This window comes from Rana temporaria, chromosome 1, assembly GCF_905171775.1.
Source record: "Rana temporaria chromosome 1, aRanTem1.1, whole genome shotgun sequence".
Classification (NCBI taxonomy): domain Eukaryota; kingdom Metazoa; phylum Chordata; class Amphibia; order Anura; family Ranidae; genus Rana; species Rana temporaria.
The window spans coordinates 257,493,882-257,518,124 of NC_053489.1; the positions used below are offsets into that span (position 1 = coordinate 257,493,882).

At 41.7% G+C, this 24,243-nt stretch overlaps 1 protein-coding gene across 1 annotated transcript in view; it reads left to right on the forward strand.

Moving 5' to 3' along the window:
- The window catches only part of REC8 (REC8 meiotic recombination protein), a 58,918-nt gene that overhangs the window by 34,285 nt on the left and 390 nt on the right, over positions 1–24,243 (forward strand). The window contains exons 10-18 of the mRNA XM_040354670.1: positions 1,313–1,395; positions 8,483–8,526; positions 14,326–14,466; positions 14,580–14,646; positions 16,025–16,131; positions 16,251–16,299; positions 16,997–17,063; positions 22,247–22,354; positions 22,793–22,899. Coding sequence (XP_040210604.1) covers positions 1,313–1,395; positions 8,483–8,526; positions 14,326–14,466; positions 14,580–14,646; positions 16,025–16,131; positions 16,251–16,299; positions 16,997–17,063; positions 22,247–22,354; positions 22,793–22,899 — 773 coding nt within the window. The remainder of the gene's footprint in view (positions 1–1,312; positions 1,396–8,482; positions 8,527–14,325; positions 14,467–14,579; positions 14,647–16,024; positions 16,132–16,250; positions 16,300–16,996; positions 17,064–22,246; positions 22,355–22,792; positions 22,900–24,243) is intronic.

Sequence of the window (24,243 nt, forward strand, 5' to 3'; positions counted from 1 at the left end):
ATGCAGTGCAGAGTGTATTTGCCTTTAGTAAATCAACCCCATTGTGTTGAAGCATGGGAAAAGTAAAAAAAAAACGGGTGAAGTATTCCAAGCAACAAGCCAACTCCTGTCTTGAAGAGGTTCACTATACCTGGAGTGCCATAAATGTAAAATACATATGACAAAATGCTGAATGGCTCCATATGCACTTATCTGGAACACACACCGCCTAATAAATATAGACAGTAATGCTAAAGAAGCAGAAAGAATAGACCTTGCTGTACACCTGCCATGGCCACAGTGCTTTACTTTGTGGCCGTGGCAATTTTCCCTTGGGCTGCAGAGTTTGTCAAACCCACTCTGTCAGATTAATAAGGATGCACCGCAACCACAGTATTCCAAATGCTTGCTGTTTGGCAATTAAAAAAAAAAAGTACCGAAGGCCTGCCATCTGTTGCTATACTGCCCTTTGAAAATCGATCCACCATGGACTGCTTTTCATAGGATGGTAAGCATTACTGCCTCACTAAAAAAGCCCTACAAGGAGAATCCTGATTCTGGAATCAATAATTTGGTGTCCGTTTATAAACCAAGATAAGCCGATATAGTAACTATACAGCATATTTAATTTTCACTCCTCACTTCCACATCACAGTCATTTACTACATATACCAACGACTTCCTTTATCAGAAGAACAATAGTTAATAAACATGTTCTCCTCTTGATAAATGGACACCTTAGGCCGCGTACACGCGGTCGGTCAAAACCGATGAAAACGGACTGAAGGACCTTTTCATCGGTCCAAACCGATCGTGTGTGAGCCCCATCGGTCAGTTATCCTTCGGGCCAAAAATGTAGAACTTTGCAAAAGCATCGGTTAAAGGTCCACGCATGCTTGGAAGCATTGAACTTCATTTTTTTGATCACGTCGTCGTGTTTTACGTCACCGCGTTCTGAACCGAACGCTTCTTTAACCTATGGTGTGTAGGCACATCAGTCCATCGGTCAGCTTCTTCGGTGAACCGATGAAACGGTCCTTCAGTCCGTTCTCATCGGATGGACTGATCGTGTGTACAGGGCTTTAGTGAACCACTGACCTGGAACAAGTTTGTATCATCTGACTTGCAAGAGGTTTACAGTCCCAATTTTTACTTTTAGATAATAATCAGTCATGGAATCACCCATGGTCTGCCTTTAATCGTATTGCTTGCTCAGACAGAAAGTTTTTTTTATTTGGCGTTATTGAAATGATATATATGGGACCACTTCACTCTATTTTCACAGAATGATCTGGCATCATTTGCTCAGTACTTTCCTTCTTTCTTCCTTCAGTGTCCCTTCAGAAATGGTTTCAGAGTTTGATGCTCCAATGCAGCTGGAGGAAGTACCAGTAGAACCAATCGCTATGCCTCCCGGTAAGATACCGCAATAAGATTGCATGCAATTAGTCAAATAGAACATATGCTGTATATATTATATACATTTATATACACATATCTCATTGTATTAAATACATCGAAAAATATGTTCATTAGATGCAAATGGATAGTAGCTAATTCTATGCTGCTACAGTGTAATTTGACTCCGATTCATCTAGCTGCATGTGAATGGCACTTAAAGCCTAAGCTTACCTATGAGGCCGGATTCACACTTGTGCGGTGCGAATTCCAGCTCTGTTATCGCTGCAGAGAGATAAGAGAACTGTTCAGCAGATCATCTCCGTTTTAGCTGCGAATTTGGAGACCTGGGAGAAGAGAGGGGAGGGGGGAAGTGTATTGAGGTGAATGAGAGAAATCCTGAAGAGAAATGAACACATCTGCGAATCAGATGCGTGCCCATAGAAGATAATGGGCCTGAATTCGCACCTGAGCCGCACCGCAATGCCTAGAAAATGCACACGTTTTTTCGGCAATGCGCAGTGCGAATGCATCGCACATATGTGAACCATCCTCATTGAAATCAATGTATTTTAAAATGTTATGCGAATTGAATGCAGTTTAAGCCGCAACCAATTCGCATTGGTGTGAATCTGGCCTGAAAGGAACACACTGGAAGAATGGAGGATGGTCATACGATTGAAAGTTTCAGCCCCTCTATTACATTCATAGATGCTGTAGTACATCTTCTATGAATAGAGGAGCTGGGCAGAAAGGGTGGGCACAGTTTGGCTTTCTTGATGAGTGGCCGTGACAGTTCCTCACTTATATTAACCCCCGCCACACCAGAGGATTACAGAGTTGGGAGGAGGCATTGGAGAAGGATTTCTACTGAATTAAAAGACAGAAGCAAAAGGGACACGTCATATTGAAGGCAAGTAAGGAAAACTTAGGCTCCCTCCACAGAAAGCTGCTTGCTGTGGAGGGACCCGGCAGGGGGAAGAAGCCAGGAGCACCGGCGAGGAACCAGAGAAGAGGAGGATCCGGGCTGCACAGACCAGGTAAGTATAACATGTTTATGTAAACAAAAAAAAAAAGAGACTTTACCACTTGCCGACCAGCCACCGTCATACTGCGGCAAAGTGACACAATCCCACGAATTGCCGTAGCTGTACGTGCTTTTGTGGACATGCGCGCTCCCATTAGCCAGCTGGGGAACCCAATCAGCGCGTCCGGGAGACTCAATGTCCGTTGGTCACCCGTGATTGTTCCCTGCAGTGACAGAATGAGGATCTGCCTGTGTAAACAAGGCAAATCTCCGTTCGGACAGTCGAGATCACACAGATCCTGTCTTTCTGCTATGCAGGAAGATGGATCGGTGTGTTTCCCCAGTCATACAGTCCTCTATACAGTTAGAAAACACCTGTCAGTGTCATTTATACAGTAATCCATGCATTTTTATAGCACTGATCTCTGTATAAATGGCACTGGTCCCAAAGTATCAAAAGTGTCCAATCTGTCAGCCGCAATGTCACAGTCCCACTAAAAATTGCTGATCTCCGTTAGAAAAAAAAATGCCATAAATCTACCCCCCTATGTTGTAGACACTAACTTTTGCACAAACCAATTAATATACGCTTATTGCGATTTTTTTCTACCAAAAATATGTAGAATACATATCGGCCTAAACTGAGGAAGAAATGTGTTTTTTAAATATATTTTTTGGGGATATTTATTATGGCAAAAAGTGAAAAAATTGCTTTTTTTTTTAAAATTGTCACTCTTTTGTTGTTTATAGTGCAAAAAAAAAAAAAAAACACACAGAGGTGATCAAATACCACCAAAAGAAAGCTCTATTTGTGAAAAAAAAAAAAAAAGAGGACACAAATTTTGTTTGGGTACAGCGTTGCACGACAGCGCAATTGGTAGTTAAAGCGATGCATTGCCGTATCACAAAAAAATGGTCTGGTCATTAAAGCGGTGGTTCACCCTTAGAGGGCACTTTTTCCCCTTAGATTCCTGCTCGTTTTCTCTAGGGGAATCGGCTATTTGTTTTAAAATATGAGCATTACTTACCCGTTTACGAGATGCATCCTCTTCGTCGCTTCCGGGTATGGGCTGCGGGAATGGGCGTTCCTTCTTGATTGACAGTCTTCCGAGAGGCTTCCGACGGTCGCATCCATCGCGTCACGATTTTCCGAAAGAAGCCGAACGTCGGTGCGCAGGCGCAGTATAGAGCCGCACCGACGTTCGGCTTCTTTCGGCTACGAGTGACGCGATGGATGCGACCGTCGGAAGCCTCTCGGAAGGCTGTCAATCAAGAAGGAACGCCCGCTCCCGAAGACCCATACCCGGAAGCGACGGAAGAAGATGCATCTCGAAAACGGGTAAGTACAGCTCATATTTTAATACAAATAGCCGATTCCCCTAGACCGAACGAGCAGGAATCTAAGGGGAGAAAAAAAAAAAAATTATAAATGGGTGAACTCCCGCTTTAAGGGGGTAAATAAGTGGTTAAAGTATATTTATAGTGGCCTCTTCTGTATCACGCCACTTTAGCATGCCCTAAAATGAAACTTTAGCTTAAAAAAAATATTTGCCAACAGGAAGTTTTTTTTATTGCAGAACAGACCCTGGTGTGTCTTTCCTGCAATAAAAGTGTCTTATCTGTTTGTTAGCAATTTCTTAAATATTGTAAACTGAGCTGTGCACCGCACTGTACAATTCTGGCACAATTGTACATCATTTCAGGATTCATTAACTTTGTGCAGGAGTTACATTATCTTGGTCTGGCCAATCAAGATGGCTAAAGATGCCAGACCTATAAAGCCTCGTACACATGCTCGGTTTTCTCAGCAAGAACCAGCAAGAAAACTGCTGGCAGAGCTTTCTCGGCGAGTAAACCGTGCGTGTGTACGAGGCTTTCAGGTTTCTCGTCAGGAAAACTGCCCAAAATCTAGATGAGAAAAATAGAGAACCTGCTCTCTATTTTCTTTTTGTGATTCTCGGCAGTGTTTTCCTGCCGAGAAACCCGAGCGTCTGTATACTTACCTGTCGCCGTGGAAACCCGCGCATGCTCGAAATGACTGACGGATGCGCGGTAGCTTCCAAGGCATAGGTAGGGTGAAGCAAGATTGCGGCGACGGCATTGAATGTGACGAGCGCATGCTTGTCATAGTCGATGACGTCACCGCGTTCGTGCCATTCAAAAGAACGGCGATTCTTTTGAATGGAGTGTCTGTACACTCGGCCGGGAAGAGATTCTTGCCAAGAATCTCGTCAGGAAAAACAACGTTTTTTTCCTGACGAGATTCTAGGCCGTGTATACAGGGCTTTAGACTGGGTAAAGGTGATGGCGGAGACAAGGAAGTCCCATTGCTGGAGTTCAGGTAGGTAAAACAGACTAAGTGCCACTTTAAGCATTGTTTAGAATGCCTCAGACTAGCCAAGCATGGATAAATTTTTTCTACAATCAGCCAGCCAATCAGAAAAAAAACTGAACACATTCCCCCATCCACACAAGAGAGGTGGATGGAGAAATCCTCCATCACTGTGTTCTAGTATTCTGACAGTGGGCATTCATCTACTGTCAGATTACACCGAATGGCTGCAGCGCTGATTGGAGGAGCATTTTTTTACCGACAAGGTGGTTCGAGAGTAGTCAGTAATTTGTCTGACTTCTTTGGCATGGGAGTGGCCATAGATGCTTAACTGTCCAAATTTCGATCCATCTATGGCCAGCTTTAAAGTGCTGTTGCAGCTTATTTTTAGGATTTAGGAACTTTGTGACAGTCCATGGGTTTATACACTCACAACCAATAAGGTATGTTTATGTATGATTGATGTTGTATGTGATGACATCATATGAAACATCAAACCATCAAAATATAATACCACTGGATTGTAAATAAAAATGGTAATATTTGTGTCTAGAAATAGGAAAGGTGCTTTATAAACATAAACTCTATTACTAGAGAGTCTTACTACATAAACCACAGGACAGAAATGGTTGCTGCAGTTTACAGATAAAAAAAAAGGGGAAGTAAAACATGTCACACAAGGGCATAACCGTTGTGACACACAATGAGGGATTGTTTTATAACTTCAGGCAGATAAACAGACATACTTTGTGTGAGTTTTTAAAAAGGAAACAAGGCACTTCAGAGCACAGGTTACAGGTTATTTTAAAATAAGCATACCAAGCTTTAACAAAAGCATACAAACATATCGCATGTGAAAATATCACACTGAGCCATGAGAGAATGGAAATTTGGCAAGAGACCATGTGCCCAGGCTTATGGACCCACTGATCTACTTAAAACGACACAAGTGCCAAGCTCCAGAGTTTATCAGATTGTCAAAGTTTGTAGACATACAGTAAAGCCTTGGTTTGCGAGCATAATTCATTCCAGAAAAATGCTTGTAATCCAAAGCACTTGTATATCAAAGCATTTTTTTACAGGGTATAAAAGAGAAGAGAGGCACCTCTAAGTGTAGCAATAAGTTGGTAAATGTTGTACCTTCATTAAATGTAACCATATTGCTACACTTAGAGGCGCCTCTTCTATTTTTATACTCAGTTGTGACATGACGCTACTCTTATATCAAGACATCGCTTGTATATCAAGGTAAAATTTATTAAAACATTTTGCTTGTCTTGCAAAATGCTCTCAAACCAAGGTTTTACTGTATAGGAGGTTGTTTTACTTAAAACGGAGTTCCAGACAAAAGTGGAAGTTCTGCTTTAAGGACGCCTGACCCTCTTACATGTCACATTTGGCATGTCATTTTTTTTTGGGGGGGGGGGAAGTGGTACCTAGTTTTGACAGGTACCCACTTTCGCTCGCCAACCAAGGAAGCACAAGCAGAAGTTTCCTTCTCCCCCTCCCTCCCTGCAATCTTCTGGAACATGTCACAGGTCCCAGAAAATTGCCTGGTCATTTAGGATGCGCAGCGCAACTAACGCATGCGCAGTGCCCATCCGGCTGTGAAGCCGTAAGATGTCACAGCCGGGTGCCCACACTTGTGATGCTGCCGCTGGGGAGAGAACCGAGGCATCAGGCGGCCACATCACTGGATGGTGGGACAGGTGAGTGTGTGTTTATTAAAAGTCAGCAGCTAAATACACTTTTTGTAACTGCTGACTTTTAATAAACACAGGAATGGCTGGAACTCCGCTTTAAACCGAAGAGCGCAACATCTGGTGCAGCTGTACATGATAGCCAATCAGCTTATAACTTCAGCTTGCTTAATTAAGCTTTTACTAAAAAATGGAAGCTGATTGGTTTCTATGCAGAGCTGCACCAGATTTTGCACTCTCCAGTTTTAGTAAATCAACCCCATAGTGTGTTATCTATGGTGTCTAGGCCTTTGGAAATGTAGACATTGAGGTCAATTTACCAAAGGCAAATATACACTGTGTATTAGAAGTGCACTGCAAGCGCAGTCGCTCTAGATCTGAGGGGAAGCTCTGCTGATTTCTATCATCCAATTATGTGGAAGCAAAAATGCAGTTTATTTTCCTTGCATGTTCCCCTGAGATCTACAGCAACTACACTTGCAGTGCACAGACTATTTTGCCAAGGTTTGCGTAACGGCTGTGAAAATAAATATTACAAATTTGAATTGGGAGCCAAGGCATTCCCTTGTTTTAGGTTAACAGAGCCACCCATTAATCCTTCCAGATGCTTTTCCCCAAAACCATATATCATAATTGATAGACAACGATCGAATAGCATTTCATTTTTGTACAATCTAATCGAACATGGAGGAGCGTGCCAACAGACATATGTTCAATAAGTTACACGATGGCAACAGCGCAATGAGATTGTAAGCCTGTCAAGGTCTTGCATTTAACACTGGTGACAAATGGTGCCAAATATAGTGACAAGGATAGACAATTACGTTATTGTGCGCACATTGCGGCGTAAACTGTGAGAAACATTTTAACTACAGTATAAGCCCAGGTTCACACTGACAGTGGGAATGAAATTGCACTATTTCACTCCTGCATGTCAGTCCCAACTTCGGGGGGCGATTTCAGAGACATCTGTGAGGGTTGATGAACAGATGTCAAAGGAAATCGCACCCCGAAGTCACCAAAAGTAGTACAGATGCTACTTTTGGGAATCCGCACAGAGCCTCACCGATTCAGATGATACCATTGCAGCCAATTTGGCAAATCGCATGCCAAATCGCTCCAATGTGAACCAGGGCTAACTTTGAATTCCCTTCACCAATTGGTGGACCCATGTAAAATCTTCTACCCGAACCTGGTTTTGGTAATTATAAAATTCTCTGCTTTGTCGCCAATGAGAAAAACACTTCTACATCATCCGAGCAATGGGGGGTCAATTTACTAAAACGGGAGAGTAAAAAATCTGGTGAAGCTCTGCATAGTGGCCAATCCGTTTCTATCTTCAGCTTGTTTAATTACTGTAAGCTTTGACAAAAAAAAAAAATATGGAAGCTGATTGTTTCTCTGTACAGGTGCACCAGTTTTTGCTCTCTCCAGTTTTAGTAAATCAACCCATTTCACACTGGGGCGGGGGCGGCATTAAAGCACCGTTATTTTTAGAAGAGCTTTACTGTCGTTTTTGCTGAGGTATTCGGCCGCTAGCGGGGCGATTTTAACCTCCGCTAGCAGCCGAAAAAGGGATAAAACCAGCCACGGTGCCCATTCATTTCAATGGGCAGGAGCGCTGGAGAAGCAGTGTATACACCGCTCCTTCACCACTCCAAAGATGCTGCTTGCAGGAGTTTTTTTAATGTCCTGCCAGCACATCGCCTCAGAGTGAAAGCACTCGGGGAGGTATTATTCAGGTGCTTTACATTACAGGCAATATTTTTAGCCCAAAAGCCCCTGAAAAATGCCCCAGTGTGAAAGGGGTCTAAGTGTTACTTTCTACTATCGGCAATATAACATTGTACCATTAATTCCTACAATAAAGTAAGTTTGTAATAAGTATTAAAGATACCAGCCAATCAAGGAAAAGCTACAGTATGAATATTGGTTGCAGACTTTATAGTGAGAAGAGGACGAGAAGGTTTCTAATATTGTAAAGCTGCCACTGAATTCTCCTATTTATAGTTAGTAGTACTGAATCCTAGCTGACTTTCTTTCTAGAAGGAGCTCCAGAACTACCGTCACCCCAACAAGTGTCTCCACAGGTACGGTGTCCTAATCTCACCTCCGTCTGCTCTGTTCTTTACTCTTCACTTCTGATGTTATATTTATGGTTAGTCGCTCTGTATAGTTTTCAGGTGTGCCGCGCCATTGTCCAATAAATGTTTAATGATGGCCTCCTGGACTTTTCTCCAATGTATACAGTAAATAAACCACAATATCACAAGACTTGTAATATAAAAGCAAATTATTTTGCGGGATGTGTAATCTTCTCAAGCCACATGCTACACCATGCCAGCACACACGCTATTCTCAGTACAGAGACCTTGCCCAGATAGTTAATACATTCATATTTCAGAATTCATTTTTCGGAGGTGTATAAAAACACCATCACATCAGACTGTAGTAAAGACAAATTTGTTCTTATGCGTTACCACTGTACAGTTTATACATCTACAAGGTATACAGGTGACCAGTTGTAACATCGTTGACGAAAACATTTTCATCAAAATTTGACAGCTGCATGTTTTTAGTGACGAAAACTAAATGAAAAGAACATTCAAAGTAAGAAAATCGCTGATGAAAATCAATTCCAATTCTTGGAAATTTTGGAAAACGGAATGACATTTACCCATCTGAACTTCTGCTTTCCTTGGCGCTCTGTCTGGTAAAGCCCCCTGACCAGCTGTATTGGCTGAGAGATGCAGGCTCCCTCTGCCTGTTTGAGAGTTCTGGAAAAATGCCCTGCAAACCACTTGGGGAAGGTTTCCCCTACCAGTGCTTAGCATTGTGTAAATATTTTTTTTTTTTATAACAGTTTACAGTAAAACCTTTTTTTGTGAGCATAATTCGTTCCAGAAACATGCTTGTAATCCAAAGCACTTGTATATCAAAGCAACATTTTCCATAAGAAATAATGGAAACTCAGATGATTCGTTCCACAACCATTTCTTCATAAGTCCTTTAGTTTATAGTTACTCTCGTGGAATGGCGCAAACGTTGGTACCTAAAAATCTCCATAGGAGATGCTTTTAATGTTTTTTTACAGGTTACCAGTTTAGAGTTACAGAGGGGGTCCTGGGCTAGAATTGTTGCTCTCACTCTAATGCAAGGGTCTTCAAACTACGGCCCTCCAGTTGTTCAGGAACTACAATTCCCATCATACCTAGTCATGTCTGTGAATGTCAGATTTTTGCAATGCCTCATGGGAAGTGTAGTTCCACCACAGCTGGAGGGCCGTAGTTTGAAGATCCCTGCTCTAATGCATGTGACGATACCTCACATGTGTGATTTGAACGCCATTTACGTAGGTGGGCACAACTTACATATGCGTTAGCTTCTGTGCACGAGCACGCAGGGACGGGGGCGCTTTTTACTTTTACACTTTTTTTTTTTTTAAATGTAGTTCACTTTTATTCCTATTACAAGGGATGTAAACATCCCTTGTAATAGGAATAGTGCATAACAGGTCCTCTTTATGGAGAGATGTGGGGTCTATAAGACCCCACATCTTTCCTCCAGGCTGGAAAGACGGAGATAAAAAAAAAAAAAACTCTTGGCCTTTCCAGTCGAGTCCCCAGCATTGTTTACATCCGCCGACCCGGATGTGATGTCATAGCGTTGTGCCCGGGCCTCCGAGAGTCATAGAAATGACTGGGAAAATCTATGGCGACCGATTCATTCTCCGGCTCGTAGATCGCACATCTCACTTGTCCATTGAACTGAGAGTGTCTAAGACTAGAGTGAACTATCCCCAACAGTGATCAAATGTACACATCTCTCTATGTGAATAAGGCAAACTGGCCGAAACAAACTTTTAAAAAAAAAATTCTATAGCTTGCTAATATAAACTTAAACCCCATACACACGGTCAGACTTTGACAACAAACTTCAAAATGAGCAGGTTTTCAAAAAAATCTGGCCGTGTGTACGCTCCATCGACAAACTTTTTCGGTTTTCATCAGACAAAAGTTCGCTCTGCAAACAGACAAACTTTTTGGCAACAAAAGTCCTATATTGATATTGGGAAAGTTTGTTGAAAAAGTCCTGCCGTGTGTATGTATACCAAGTTCACGGCCAACCCCCTTCAAACAAAAATCCACAGAAAAGTTTGTTTGAAGTCCGACTGTGTGTATGAGGCTTTAGGCTGGCCATACATTATACAATTTTCTTCTATAGAATTCCTTTAGATTTACCAAAACCATATAATATGAGGTTAAATCTAAACACTTTAATTTGTGTGCAATCAGGCAGGCCCTTGTACTACACAGTTGAAGTTAAATCTGAAGGAGATTGAATAAGAAAATGATATGGTGTATGGCCAGCTTAAGGTTGGTCCTACATTATACATGTTCTCATACAATTTACCAAAACCATATAATAGGAGGTTTAAAACTAAACACAATTTGTATGCAATCAGGCAGGCTCTTATGCCCTGTACACACGATCGGTTCGTCTGATGAAAACGGTCCGATGGACTGTTTTCATCGGACAAACCGATTGTGTGTGGGCCCCATTGTTTTTTTTTCCCCATCGGTGAAAAAACGTAGAACTGGTTTTAAAATTATCTGATGGTTAAAAAAACGATAGAAAAAAATGATCGTCTGTGGGGAAATCCATCGGTCAAAAATCCACGAATGCTCAGAATCAAGTTGACGCATGCTCAGAAGCATTAAAATAAATTTTTCTCAGCACGTCGTAGTGTTTTATGTCACCGCGTTGGACACGATCAGATTTTTAACTGATGGTGTGTAGGCAAGACTGATGAAAGTCAGCTTCATCGGATATCTGATGAAAAAATCCATCAGACTAGATTCCATCAGATATCCGATCGTGTGTACAGGGCATTACACTACATAGTTAAAGGTAAATCTAAAGGAAATTGAATAAGTGGTATAATGTATGGCCAACTTAACATTGCATCATTAGGACAGAGACTGCTCTTTTTTTCGCCCAGCCCACTGGGTTGAGTGAAAAAAAATTCCTCCCTGTGTGTACCCAGTATAACTGAAACAGCTGTCTATATTTTGGTTTGTTTGCCGTGGCCCCTTGATAAAATTTCCCAAGTTGTGGGGACCCCTAACAGTAAAATAATTTTCGTAGCGTAGTGTTGCACCCAAGGCAAGACAAGTAATTTGGGCCCCTAACCCACAGACATTTAGCGCTCCCTGAGCCCCTTTCACTCGTACAGTATTCAAACCCCTTATGGTACATTTTAGAATGCACCACTTTCTTTTTGTTCTCCTTTCTTTCCCTTTTATCTCTCTCTATCCTAATTTCTTTTTTCCCCCATCCCTTTTTCTAGCCGTCTTTCTTGTTCTTTCTCTCCTTTTTTCTTTGTTCCTCCGCCTTTTTTCTGCTCCCTTCCATGTATTTTATATTCCTTCTCCTACTCCTTGGTGGCAGTGCTGGTGGGGAGTTGGGATGAGTTGCAATGTTGGGGGGAGTTCTGATCAGCCAACTGAGGTGCTCTTAAGGGATCAAGGTCATCTGCTGATCTGAGAACTAGTGTGAGAAGTAGTGTTACTCAGCTCTCCAGCTCTGTGGTGTCTCGCAGCAGTGATACCTATGCTGAAATCAGGAGATAGGGTCTCCTCTAGCCCCTCCCACTTCACAATCCTCCTCAGTCAGCTGAATTCTAGTCTCTGCCCCCCACCTATGCCGTGAACTGAATGGGCAGCTGCAAAGAGGCTGAGTGGGTGGCTGCGGGCATCAGGAATAGCCCTGCTGGGCAGCCGCAAAAAGTCTGGGAGAGCAGTGTGGGCTTCAGGAACAGCCCAGGATATGATGACCCGTTGAGAACCACTGCTATATACCATCTTAAAATGTTTAACATCTGAAAACTGTACTTGCAGGTACCATTGTATTGTTCTCCATAAGGCCCTTTTCACAGAATCAGACTGATCGGGACCGCCGGTCCGTTTTTCAGGTAGACCCAATCGGGCTACCCATTGTCCTCTATGGGGAGGCAGATGTCAGAGGAGATGTGTCCGCCGACACTTGCCTGGCATCCGGTCCGTCAAAATCTGCTGAAAACAGACATATGGCGATACGCTCGCCATCCGTCCAGTGGGTCGGATCGGGTGACAATCCGATGGAAACAGACATGCAGTCTGTTTACAGCCGACCGCCCCATAGAGGAGAGCGGGCTTTGTCCTTGTCCACTCTGTATAGCGGAGTGGACATGGACCTGTCATCCGCCTGCTGAACTGGCCGAATTTCGATATGTGTATACCCAACTTAATACGTTATTTTCCCGGTATCATGCAGCAACTGAACCATTGTTATTTGCATCACCTGCCATGATTATTATCTAGCCGCCTGAATGTTCCACTCCTCTCTAGTTAAATCTGCTTGCTCTTTCTATGTTGACACTCTGGTAATCTCAATACAATGCAGACTCTATTTATCTTAACTTTTTCCTGCCTTTTACAAAAAAATATTTTTTAACCTTTGGTCTGTTTTACATGTATGATTTGTCAATAAATTTTTTCATAAGTAAGCAAGAGCCAGTTCACACAGGGGCGACTCGTCAGGCGACTAAGTCGCCTGACAAGTCGCGCTCCGCTCTGTACTATGGAACCGTTCTAATAGGAGCAACTCAAGTCACTCCGACTTAGAAAAAAGTTCTTTGGGGTGACTTCAGGGCGACTTGCATTGACTTCTATACAGAACTCATTTTGCAAGTAGCCTCTGAAGTCGTGGACAAGTCGACTTGCCGAGTCGCTCGGCAAGTCGTGCTGCCCCAGTGTGAACTGGCTCTCAACTGCTTGCCGACCAGCCGCCGTAAACGTTTTACGGCGGCAGGTCGGCTCTGCTGGGCGAGATCACGTAGATCGACGGCATCTCTCCCAGGAGCCAATAGGGGCGTGCGTGCCGATGGAGGCGCGCACGGGCGCCCCCCGCTCGCTCCTGACTCCCGTGCACGTGCCCGGCGGTCGCGATCACCGCTGGGCACCCGCGATTGCTCGTTACAGAGCGAGAACCGGGAGCTGTGTGTGTAAACAATGTATGAACAGCGATCAGTCATTTCCCCTAGTGAGTCCACCGCCCCCTACAGTTAGAACACACCCAGGGAACATACTTAACCCCTTCCCCGCCCCCTAGTGTTAACCCCTTCCCTGCCAGTGGCATTTTTATAGTAATCAATGCATTTTTATAGCACTGATCGCTATAAAAATGCCAATGGTCCCATAAATGTGTCAAAAGTGTCCGCCATAATGTCGCAGTACCGGAAAAAAAAAACGCTGATCACCGCCATTACTAGTAAAAAAAAAAAAAAATATTAATAAAAATGCAATAAAACTATCCCCTATTTTGTAAACGCTAGAACTTTTGCGCAAACCAAGCAATAAACGCTTATTGTGATTTTTTTATACGAAAAATATGTTGAAGAATACGTATCGGCCTAAACTGAGGGAAAAAAAACGTTTTTTTTATATATATATTTTTGGGGGATATTTATTTTGGTAAAAAGTAAAAAATATTATTTTTTTTCAAAATTGTCGCTCTATTTTTGTTTATAGCGCAAAAACTAAAAATCGCAGAGGTGATCAAATACCACCAAAAGAAAGCTCTATTTGTGGGGAAAAAAGGACACCAATTTTGTTAGGGAGCCACGTCGCACGACCGCGCAATTGTCAGTTAAAGCGACGCAGTGCCGAATCGCAAAAAGTGCTCTGGTCTTTGACCAGCAATATGGTCCGGGGCTTAAGTGGTTAATGTTGCCTAATATGGGCATACACATCTCTAACTTACAATGTAGAAATCTATCCATTTTCATCTATATACTTATTGTATTGTATTGCCGTTTCTCACTACATCTGTTTATTTTATTAATAAAGCTGGTAGTGCCTGAGCTGGATGACCGACCCATCAGGCGAACTGCAAGAGGAACCAGACTAATAATTGACAAAAATACACAGATTGAAAGCAAGATGATGCAAAAGCAAACAAGTGATCCCAATGTATTCACACAGCTAGTGGTATGTTAAAACAAATGCCAAGGACAAAAGAACAATCCTCAGCTGTCAGTATTATCATTTTGATTCTTTTGAGTAATAAAAAGTCTGACTGGTAAATTGTATTACTATTTTAGGGCCCTGTAATACTTCCTCATATGAAGCCTAGAACAGCGACCTCTCTCATCGAATCCCCAACCTATGGTGAGTACAGGCACTGATCTGCAGGGTATTTTTTCTGATCTCTATTGGCCCTTCTCTGTAAAATTTCATAAACCAGATTAACACAACACTGCAATAAAGAGAAGCGCTCAGCTAGCTGAGCAGTTCTCTTTATTGCAGTGTTTTGTTAATCTGGTTTATGACAGTTTACAGAGAAGGGCCAATAAAGATCAGAAACTTTAGAGGGTCTTAATGATTGCCATACTCTGCAAAATGGGAATGCCACGGTGACCAATGAGGGCACTCTCATCGGATAGTGAAACTGAAGTCAGGCTTTTAGCAACACTGTGGAGTTGATTTACTAAAACTGAAAAGTGGAAATCTGGCGCAGCTATTTATGGTAGCCAATCAGCTTGTTCCATTAAGCTTCGACAATAAAACCTGGAAGATTGGTTTCTATATAGAGCTGCACCAGATTTTGCACTTTCCAGTTTTAGTAAATCACCCCCTAATGAATCGAGTTTCAGAGAGAAACAGAGACGCTGGTTTCATGGATAATAAATGAACTAGCAGGTATCTTGCAGCATTTAATTTTAGGCAGAACCTCTACTTTGAAATAGTGAACCTCACCACATACATAACAACCTCCTTTAGATCTATCAACAGCTATCTAGTGAGTGAATGTGCTTGCCTAATTGGATACAAGTTTATTGGGTAGGTCTTTATAATACATCATTTTGGTAAATTAGATTTTACAAATATTGTATGATCAGATTGTAACATGAGGATCCTAAAGCTTGGCCATACATCAAGCAATCTGATTGTACAGTCTTTGTACAATCTTCTGTATATTTATTAAAACTATAGAGGACACACCTAACCAATACCTTCAGCTTGTATAAAATCAGTCAGACCGTGCACTATGTAGTTGATGGTAAAAACAAAAGAGGTTGTGCAATCACACGGTATAGTGTGTGGTCACCTTTATACAGATGAAATCAGATTTGTTTCCTAGAAGTAGACGCAGTCACACAAATCACTGTACCAGTCAGTGAACAAAAAGTCTTATGCCTCGCACACGCGATCGGATTTCCCGACAGGAAAACTGCCATGTTTGCTTTTGGCCGGGAAAACGTGTGTATATGCTCCATAGCAGTTTTCCCGACTGGAAAACTGCAAGCAAAAAAATGAGAACTTGTTGTCTTTTTTCCCGCTTGGATTCTCTGCGTTTTTTTGCTCTTCAGTTTTCCTATGGGAAACACTGCGGTGGAGCATACACACGGCCGGTTTTCCCGACCAAAGCTCTCATGGCAGTTTTCCTGTCAGGAATACATTTATTTTACTGTGAAATGTTTAAATTGTCTGCCAGTTTGACTTTAAAGCCTTTCTTACTCACTGCTGCTTGTTATCTGTTCACTAGAGCATTTCATGGCCCCAGAGCTGACGGCACTGTGGAGTAGATGTGCGGTGTTAGAGCCGCTGCAGTATATCCGGGAGAGGGAGGAGGAAACCTTTAGTGAGCTGGAGGTGAGACAAAACTCTAACAGAAAACATTTCAATAAAAAGGGACAAAAATGAATACCTCTAATGTCAATCACTCCTACAAGGGAACAAGGTAATGTAAGATTGTACGCCTCTTTCCTCAGATGGTGCGTGCAATCGCAGAGTCTGGAGTCAGCATCATGCAGTCCTCGGGTGAGTCAGCCCTGTAAATCCATCTTTATGAGTATGGAAGCCAAGCTGTCTTAACATGTACTGTAGCTGTACCAACTAAATTGGAAAGTATTATACGCAATTGTTTATGTCGCGTGCATTCCACAACCGAGAACTGGAAGCTGGCGAGGAAAGTGCTTGCAGTATCCATTTAGGAATTCATAGGTCCATGATTGAGGCAATACTGTTCCTACTGACGTCTGCAGACAAAATAACATTTAACCATAATTCTGCGATTTTATTTATTATTACAGGTAGCGACATCTATTTACACAGCGCTTTACATTCACATCAGTCCCTGTCCTCAGCTTAGATTCAGATGTCCCTAACTCACATTCATATATACACATTAGTGTCAATATTAGACAGGAGCCAATTAACCTACCAGCATGTCTCTGGAGTGTGAGAGGAAACCAGAGTACCCAGAGGAAACCCACACAGGCACAGGGAGAACATGCAAACTACAGACAGGTAGTGTCATGGTTGGGATTCCAACCAACAACCCTGGTGCTGTTCGGCGGAAGGGCTTACCACTTAGCCACTGTGCTGCCCTATTTATGGCAATGCAAATGAATGAGGAGATGCAGCCCTTCACTATGGGGAGGCAGGACAATATATAACCTAAATTCATTATGTTTACTGATTATCATGATTGGAATTTGTGTTTTTTTTTCTACAGAAATGTCACTTGAGGTGTCTGAAGAGGACCGCTCCAGACCCATAATATTTACTCCTGAAGAAGGAAGGTAAGATATAAGATTTCCTTGATAAACACCAACAATGGCTCACAAAGATTTTACAAGCTGAAGGTTGAAGGTTAGAGCAAGTCACAGGGCCAGCAGGGAGACAGACAGGTTCTTACAGAAAGAAGAGCTTGTAGTAAAGACCTTTCCAATATTGGTCAAAAACACACAAATGGCCATTGTCACATTATATGTGCTATTTGTGGAATAAGGCAATGGCAGGATCTTAAATGAATGTTTTACCTTTTTTGAGAGTGTTTAAAATGGATAATAAACTCATTATACTTTAGTAATCATATTAAATGTCCATTGACACTTGTATGACTTGTCATCTGACTTTGTTATCCCCCATGTTTTCCAATGATAACTGTTCATATATGTGCGATTTAAAGTTGCAGCAACTTAAAAGGTACCTTGCACTACCTTGATCCGACTTTCATTCAACTTGAAGGCCAAAGACTTCAATGTTAACCCTCAAAAGTTGCATGAAAGTTGTACCTGAATGTTTTACATGCAACCGCTATGCAACAGTTGTCCATTATCTTTGGTCAGAGTTGCATTCAAGTCATACCCATCCAAAGTTGCATTACAAAGTCAAGCTACTTTGGAGTCGTACAAATGTGAATGGAGCCTAAAGCTTTTTGCACTGCATTTTCTAGTGTCATAGCCCTTGACTTTTTAAAGCATGACACAACTTGTCCAGGTATCGTTGCTGCACTGGACATTTTAGTACAGTAATACACTTCACTGCATAGGGTGGTCCTACCATCTGAGGGAAAGAACAGTTAAATGGAATAGAACAGCTAAACCAAGTATCATTGAAGTGAGAAAGTTACTTTTTTTAATAAAATACTAAACGTGTTATACTTACCTGCTCTGTGCAATAGTATTGCACTCAGTGGCCGATCCTCCTCTTCTTCTGTTGTCCCCCACCAGCGCTCTTGGCTCCTCCTCTTTTCTGTCTGCCCCCATAGCTAGCTGCTTGCCATGAGGGGAAACATGCAGGCTCAATCCTGAGCCAGGCTGTGTGTGTGTATGTATATTATATATATATATATATATATATATATATATATATATATATACACACACACGCATACGCATACACGCATACATACACACAGCCCCATCCGCCCCCCACTCTCTGTTGCTGCTGCCTCCATTATCAGTGGGGAATTAGGTATTGCAGGATTTAGGGGGGATGGCAGGGAGCTGCACATGAAGGCCCAGATTCAGAAAGAATGGCCTAACTTTCTGCTGGCGTAGCGCATCTCATATATGCTACGCCGCCGTAACTTAGAGAGGCGAGTACCGTATTCAGAAAGAACTTGCGCTGTAAGTTACGGCAGCGTAGTGTAAATGGGCCGGCGTAAGCCCGCCTAATTCAAATTATCAAGGCAGTGGGCGTGTTGTATTACAATGAGCCGTGACCCCATGTAAATGAGTGTCCGCTCGAACGGCGCATGCGCGCGCATGCTCAGAGTCACGTCGCAAATACTCCCCAAGATACGTCGGCTCAATGCTTTGTCGACGTGAACGTAACATACGCCCAGCCCCATTCACGTACGACTTACGCAAACAACGTAAAATACGACGCTGTTCCGACGTCCATACCTTAACATGACTTACCCCTGCTTTATGAGGGGTAAAGTTACGCCGGACATACGCCTTACGTAAACGGCGTAGCTAAATCCGACGGGCGCAAGTACATTTCTGAATCAGCGTATCTTGCTCATTTGCATATTCAACGCATAAACCAACGGAAGCGCCCCTAGCGGCCAGCGTAAATATGCACCTAAGATACGACGGCGTAAGAGACTTACGTCAGTCGTATCTTGGACAAATTCTGGCGTATCTGATTCTTTGAATCAGGCGCCGAGATACGAAGCCTCACATTCGGACTTACGACGGCGTATCTGGAGATACGCTGATGTAAATCCTTTGTGAATCTGGCCCGAAATGTTTTTTTTACATTAGTGCAGAGAATGCATTAAGATAAAAAAATAAATAAAACTCTAGCCTATACAACCACATTAAGCTTATTCTGTAAACACTGTGCAGATATTTTATATATTGGTGGTTGTACTTTCAGGAAAAATAAAAAAAACGTAATTTTTATTAACATACAGTACTGCAGGCAACCATATAGTATGCATATTTGATAGAAAATCTATTTCGTATAGCCCCAAACAATGTTCGTGTTCTATACCTACAAAACCTGAAGACCTCTGGTCATATCTGTATGAAGATACATTTGGGCATTGCTTGCAGCAAGACAGTAGTTTATGGGTTAACTCTTGAGCAATATAAAACTGCTGTGGTTAATCATTCTCAGAATGTTTGATGTCGTTTTTCATAACTTTTCTTCTCTGGAAATATCAATATTCAGCATAACATCTTCAGGACTGATTGTGATCAGGCCTGAAGATGTTATGCGATATTTCCAGAGAAGAAAAGTTATGAAGGACTTCTATTTTAAGCCTGTATTGTGATGTGAATGATCCTTGTGTGTGGTCTAAACCTTTCTGTCATCTGAAATACAGGCTACTATTGTGTCCCTGTTCCCTAATCGTACTTCTCCATACCTTTCCCTACCAGTGTTCTGCATTCTCCCTCCGATTTGTCCATCCTTATACTTGTTTCAGGTAGTGTAGATGCAGTCAATTATCATAATGGCGTTAATTAGGGCCGGATACAGGTTCCTCCACCCAAACAATGGAGGTGAATGGAAGGAATAACCAAACCCCACCTCACCCCAAAGGCTGCAGCATCACAAAAAGTTTTCCAGCATGTCCCTTCAACAAAAGTCAAACATTCAACTTCTGTCGAGCAGAGACGACCACACGCTGATGGATGACAGACTGAACTGGCTGAATCCGTCTATGGCCAGTTTTAGTGCTACTTTGTTGGATATGTAAAGCACTTTCCAATTCTAGTGGTATTAAGTGTAAAGCGTGCTGTCAAAACTAAGTGTATAGGTTCATAGACCTATATACAAATACCAAAAGTGTGAAAACAATTGATACAAAATTGACAAAAAAATACGTGAAACAAACCAGTGAAACAAGAGTCCTGAAATGAAATAAAAAATATATTGGTGCAAAAAAACTCTAATAAGCAAGTTAAAAATGATGGTTATATTAAAAACAACCTTAACCACTTAAGGACCAGCCACTGCATATATACTGTGGCAGGGCGGCACTATTGTGCGAAACAACGTACCTGTACATCGTTTTGTGCATGAGACACTGCAGGCACGTACGTGCCTGCTACACGGCAGGGGAGCCGATTCGTGGGTCTGGTGCCCGCCAGCCACCCACAATCGCTCCTCAGAGAGGCAGAACGGGGATCTGTAAACAAAGCAGATCACCGTTCCGACAGGGGGGTACAGAGAGATCTGCTGTTCCTAGTGATCAGGAACAGCGATCTCCCTGTATGTACTCCCAGTAAAGCCACTCCCCCCAGAGTTAGAAAGCACCTCTCTAGGGCACACCTAACCCATTGATTGCCCCTACTGTTAACCCCTTCCCTGCTAGTGTCATTTATACAGTGGTCAGTGCATATCTTTTAGCTGTGATCACTGTAATAACATCACTGGTCACAAAAAAGTGTCCAATCTGTCCGCCTCAATGTCGCAGTCCCGCTAAAAGTTGCTGATCATCGGCACTACTAGTAAAAAAAAAATGCCATACATCTATCCCCTATATTGTAGACGCTATAACTGTTGCGCAAACCAATCAATATACGCTTATTGAGATTTATTCTTTTACCAAAAATATGTAGAAGAATACATATTGGCCTAAACTGATGAATACATTTGTTTTTTTTATTGGATATGTAGTATAGCAAAAAAAAAAAAAATATTGTTTTTTTTCCCCTTCAAAATGCTTGTTTTTTTTTTTTTGTTTATAAGGCAAAAAAAAAACGAAACCACAGAAGTGATCAAATACTACCAAAAGAAAGCTCTATTTGTGGGGGGAAAAAGTACATAAATGTTATTTGGGTACAACGTCGCACACCCGCGCAATTGTCAGTTAAAGTAACGCAGTGTCGTATTGCAAAAAATGGCCTGTTTATTAAGGGGGTAAATCCTTCCGGGGCTGACGTGGTCAATAACAAAAAACGGTGTGTATAAAAAATAAATAAAAAATAGTCCATCTGTGAATACACTGCTAGATCCAATTAAATTATCCATCCAATGACCACCAAAACAATACAAAAGTAAAGGTTCAGTGCAAACATATCCAAAAGTTATTGACCACCATGCTGAGGAATAAATAGATGGCAGATTACCAGATCCAAAAAGGATCTATAAATGCACGTGTCTCCACAGTGGGAAATCATCTGTTGATCACTTGCTGGAACTCAGGGTAATGAAGCCAATTATGATCAGTCGCTGGGATTCACATTAGACACCGGCTTGAAGAGCTCAAAAATAAGCGTGTTGGAGAGATAGAAAAAAGATCAGTGCATTACCGTTTTAAACAGATAAAAGGTTTAATAAAAAGTTGCACTTACAAAAAAATTTTGATAAAATAGCATAATAATGTGAGCATAACTGCCTGCAGTACGGTCTGCTCTAAAACGCCACGCTGGCAGTTTTAGTGCAGCAGCCTTTCACTATATTGGCCAAGTGCACCCCTTTTTTAATTGTACAAGTTTCCAATTCTATATTACCATAAGCTATAGCTCCAATGACTGACATGACACTAGATTCCCTATTCAGCAATGCCTATTTCCACTCATCACTTTGAGTACCATACGGTAATACTTAATACGTAATACTTCATAATGGTTCTGTGGACCTTTTATTCATATTCCAATGTTGGAGTGTGTATATATATATAATGTTCAATGGGTGAGGTGCACAACAGTCTCCACGAATGCTGTGCCAGCAACCTAAATGTATATAAAAGAGAGAGGATTGCTGCACAAAAAGTAGCTGGTACCTGATGTAATTTTTTTTTCAAATAAATTCTACTTTTCGAGCAGCAATCCTCTCTCTCATATATATATATATATATATATATATATATATATATATATATATATATATATATATATATATATATATATATATATATATATACACACACACACTTCTCTACATTACTTACCTTATACTTGTACAAACCTTAATAAAATGTATTTAATACTATCTACCACATTTATTCGTATTATTATAGGATACCATCTGTTCAGGAAGATAAATTACTACCAATAGTCTCGGAGATGCCAGAAATTATTGTGGAGATGCCTGAAACTGAGGAAATTTTACTGGAAGATGTGGAAAGGTATACAGTACTGCAAGTTCTTTTTTTTCCTGCTTAGTCACTTAAAATCAGCTTGTTTGATTGCTTTGAGATCATCATTAATGAGCCAATTAAGGAAAGCAGATAATAATAATGCATCAATCCTTCAGGCCATTAGCCCTGGTTCACACTTTGAAATCGTGCTACTTCAGTGCAATTTCAAAGCCGCTGGATTTCAGGTGCTGTTTGCCGCACATGAAAAATCGCCAAAAAGAGTGCAGGAACCTTTTCAAAAAAAGTCGGAGTCCCAATGATCTGAATAGTTCCATAGGCATAAATAGGGCTTGTGGCATGACAGCGCACTGGTGTGAACGGGGGCTTAAAAAAATTCAAATGTAGCTAAATCTTCAAGATTTTTTAGGGCTTGCTTTGGTTCTTTTCTTTCGTCTTATGCCGGTTTGGCTCTCTCTTATCTTATAGGAAGCTATACTCTCAGATTGATAGCGATGGGCAGTCCGAGTTTCTTGGCCTCACACCCCATTCTTTTTCTCGCATGCTGGTCTCAAAGTTCTTTTCCAGCTGTCTTGGTGAGTAGCTAAAATCCACTTTAATTTCAATAGTACAGCTGCTACTACCTTCATACTACATCTTGTACATAACAGCTGCTACTACCTTCATACTACATCTTGTACATAACAGCTGCTTTTGTCTTAATACTCCACCTTGCACACTAAAGCTACTGTTGACTGCATATGTATAGCAAGCTATGTACTGCTTACCTTTTTTTCTTTTTATAGTGGTGGTGCAAAATACAGTAACCTAGTGATAGCAAGCAGAACTCATCACAACTACAGTAAACTGAAATCTGATTGGCTGCTATAGGATATTACATTTTGTGCATAAAGACAGATTGCACAGCCTAATACATACATATATAATACAGTGTTTGTATTGTTAAATAGTTGAAGTGGAACTTTGAGCAAAAAATAAATAAATAAAAAAAAGACAATGCACTAGCATTCATACATTAGTTTTTGGTTTTAAAGACATTAAGTAAGAGACAAATTTAAAAATAAAAATTAAAGCTTAAGGCCCCTTTCAGACGTCCGTTCCGCCTGTCCGTTCATTACAAGTCCGTTAACGGACTTGTAATGAATCCCTATGGGAACGCGTCCATTAGCGGATGGAGCATCCGCTAGCGTCCGCGTCCGTCGGGATCCGGTTTTCGGACGGAAGAAAATCCTATTTTTCTTCCGTCCGGTGGAACGGAACTGATGCAGACGGACAGACGGTCTGTGTGCGGGGACCGCCCTATCCGCCGACAGCTCAGCGGGGATCCCCGCTGAGCCGGCGGAGCGGACGAAAGAAACTGAAGGGACGTGTGAAAGAGCCCTAACTCAAGTAAAAAAAATTTCCCCGTTTCTAAGTGTTTACAAACAAGCCAGCTTTGAAATATTTCCATTTAAAGAACAAAGCAAAAATCAGTCTTCTAAAACAGTTTTGGAGTTGCACATCCATAGTACATCAAACCTAAGGGAAGCCATTTATATCAAACGTTTCCATTATCAATGTTCCTGGGGGTTTAGTATAGGCTGGACGCTGGAGCTATTCAGTTATTTTTTTAATTTCTTTTTTTAAACCGTTACAGCAATACATCTTTTTTTTCTAGAAAACAGGTTTAACCCCCTATGGGGAAAAAAGCCAACCATTGTAAGCACCCACAACAGACTTGAAAGATAATTGAACTGTTTTTTTAGGGGAACAAAAACTGCTATGTTAATGCTACAGACCAGCTGCATCATGTGTGTACTGTTTACACTGCCCATAAGTTCCACTTTGTGACCAATATTAGGTTTCAGCTGCAGGTGGTGCAGCTCTGAAAATTCATAGCTCCTGCCCATACCTCTCCGAAAAAAATGGGGAACGGCTTT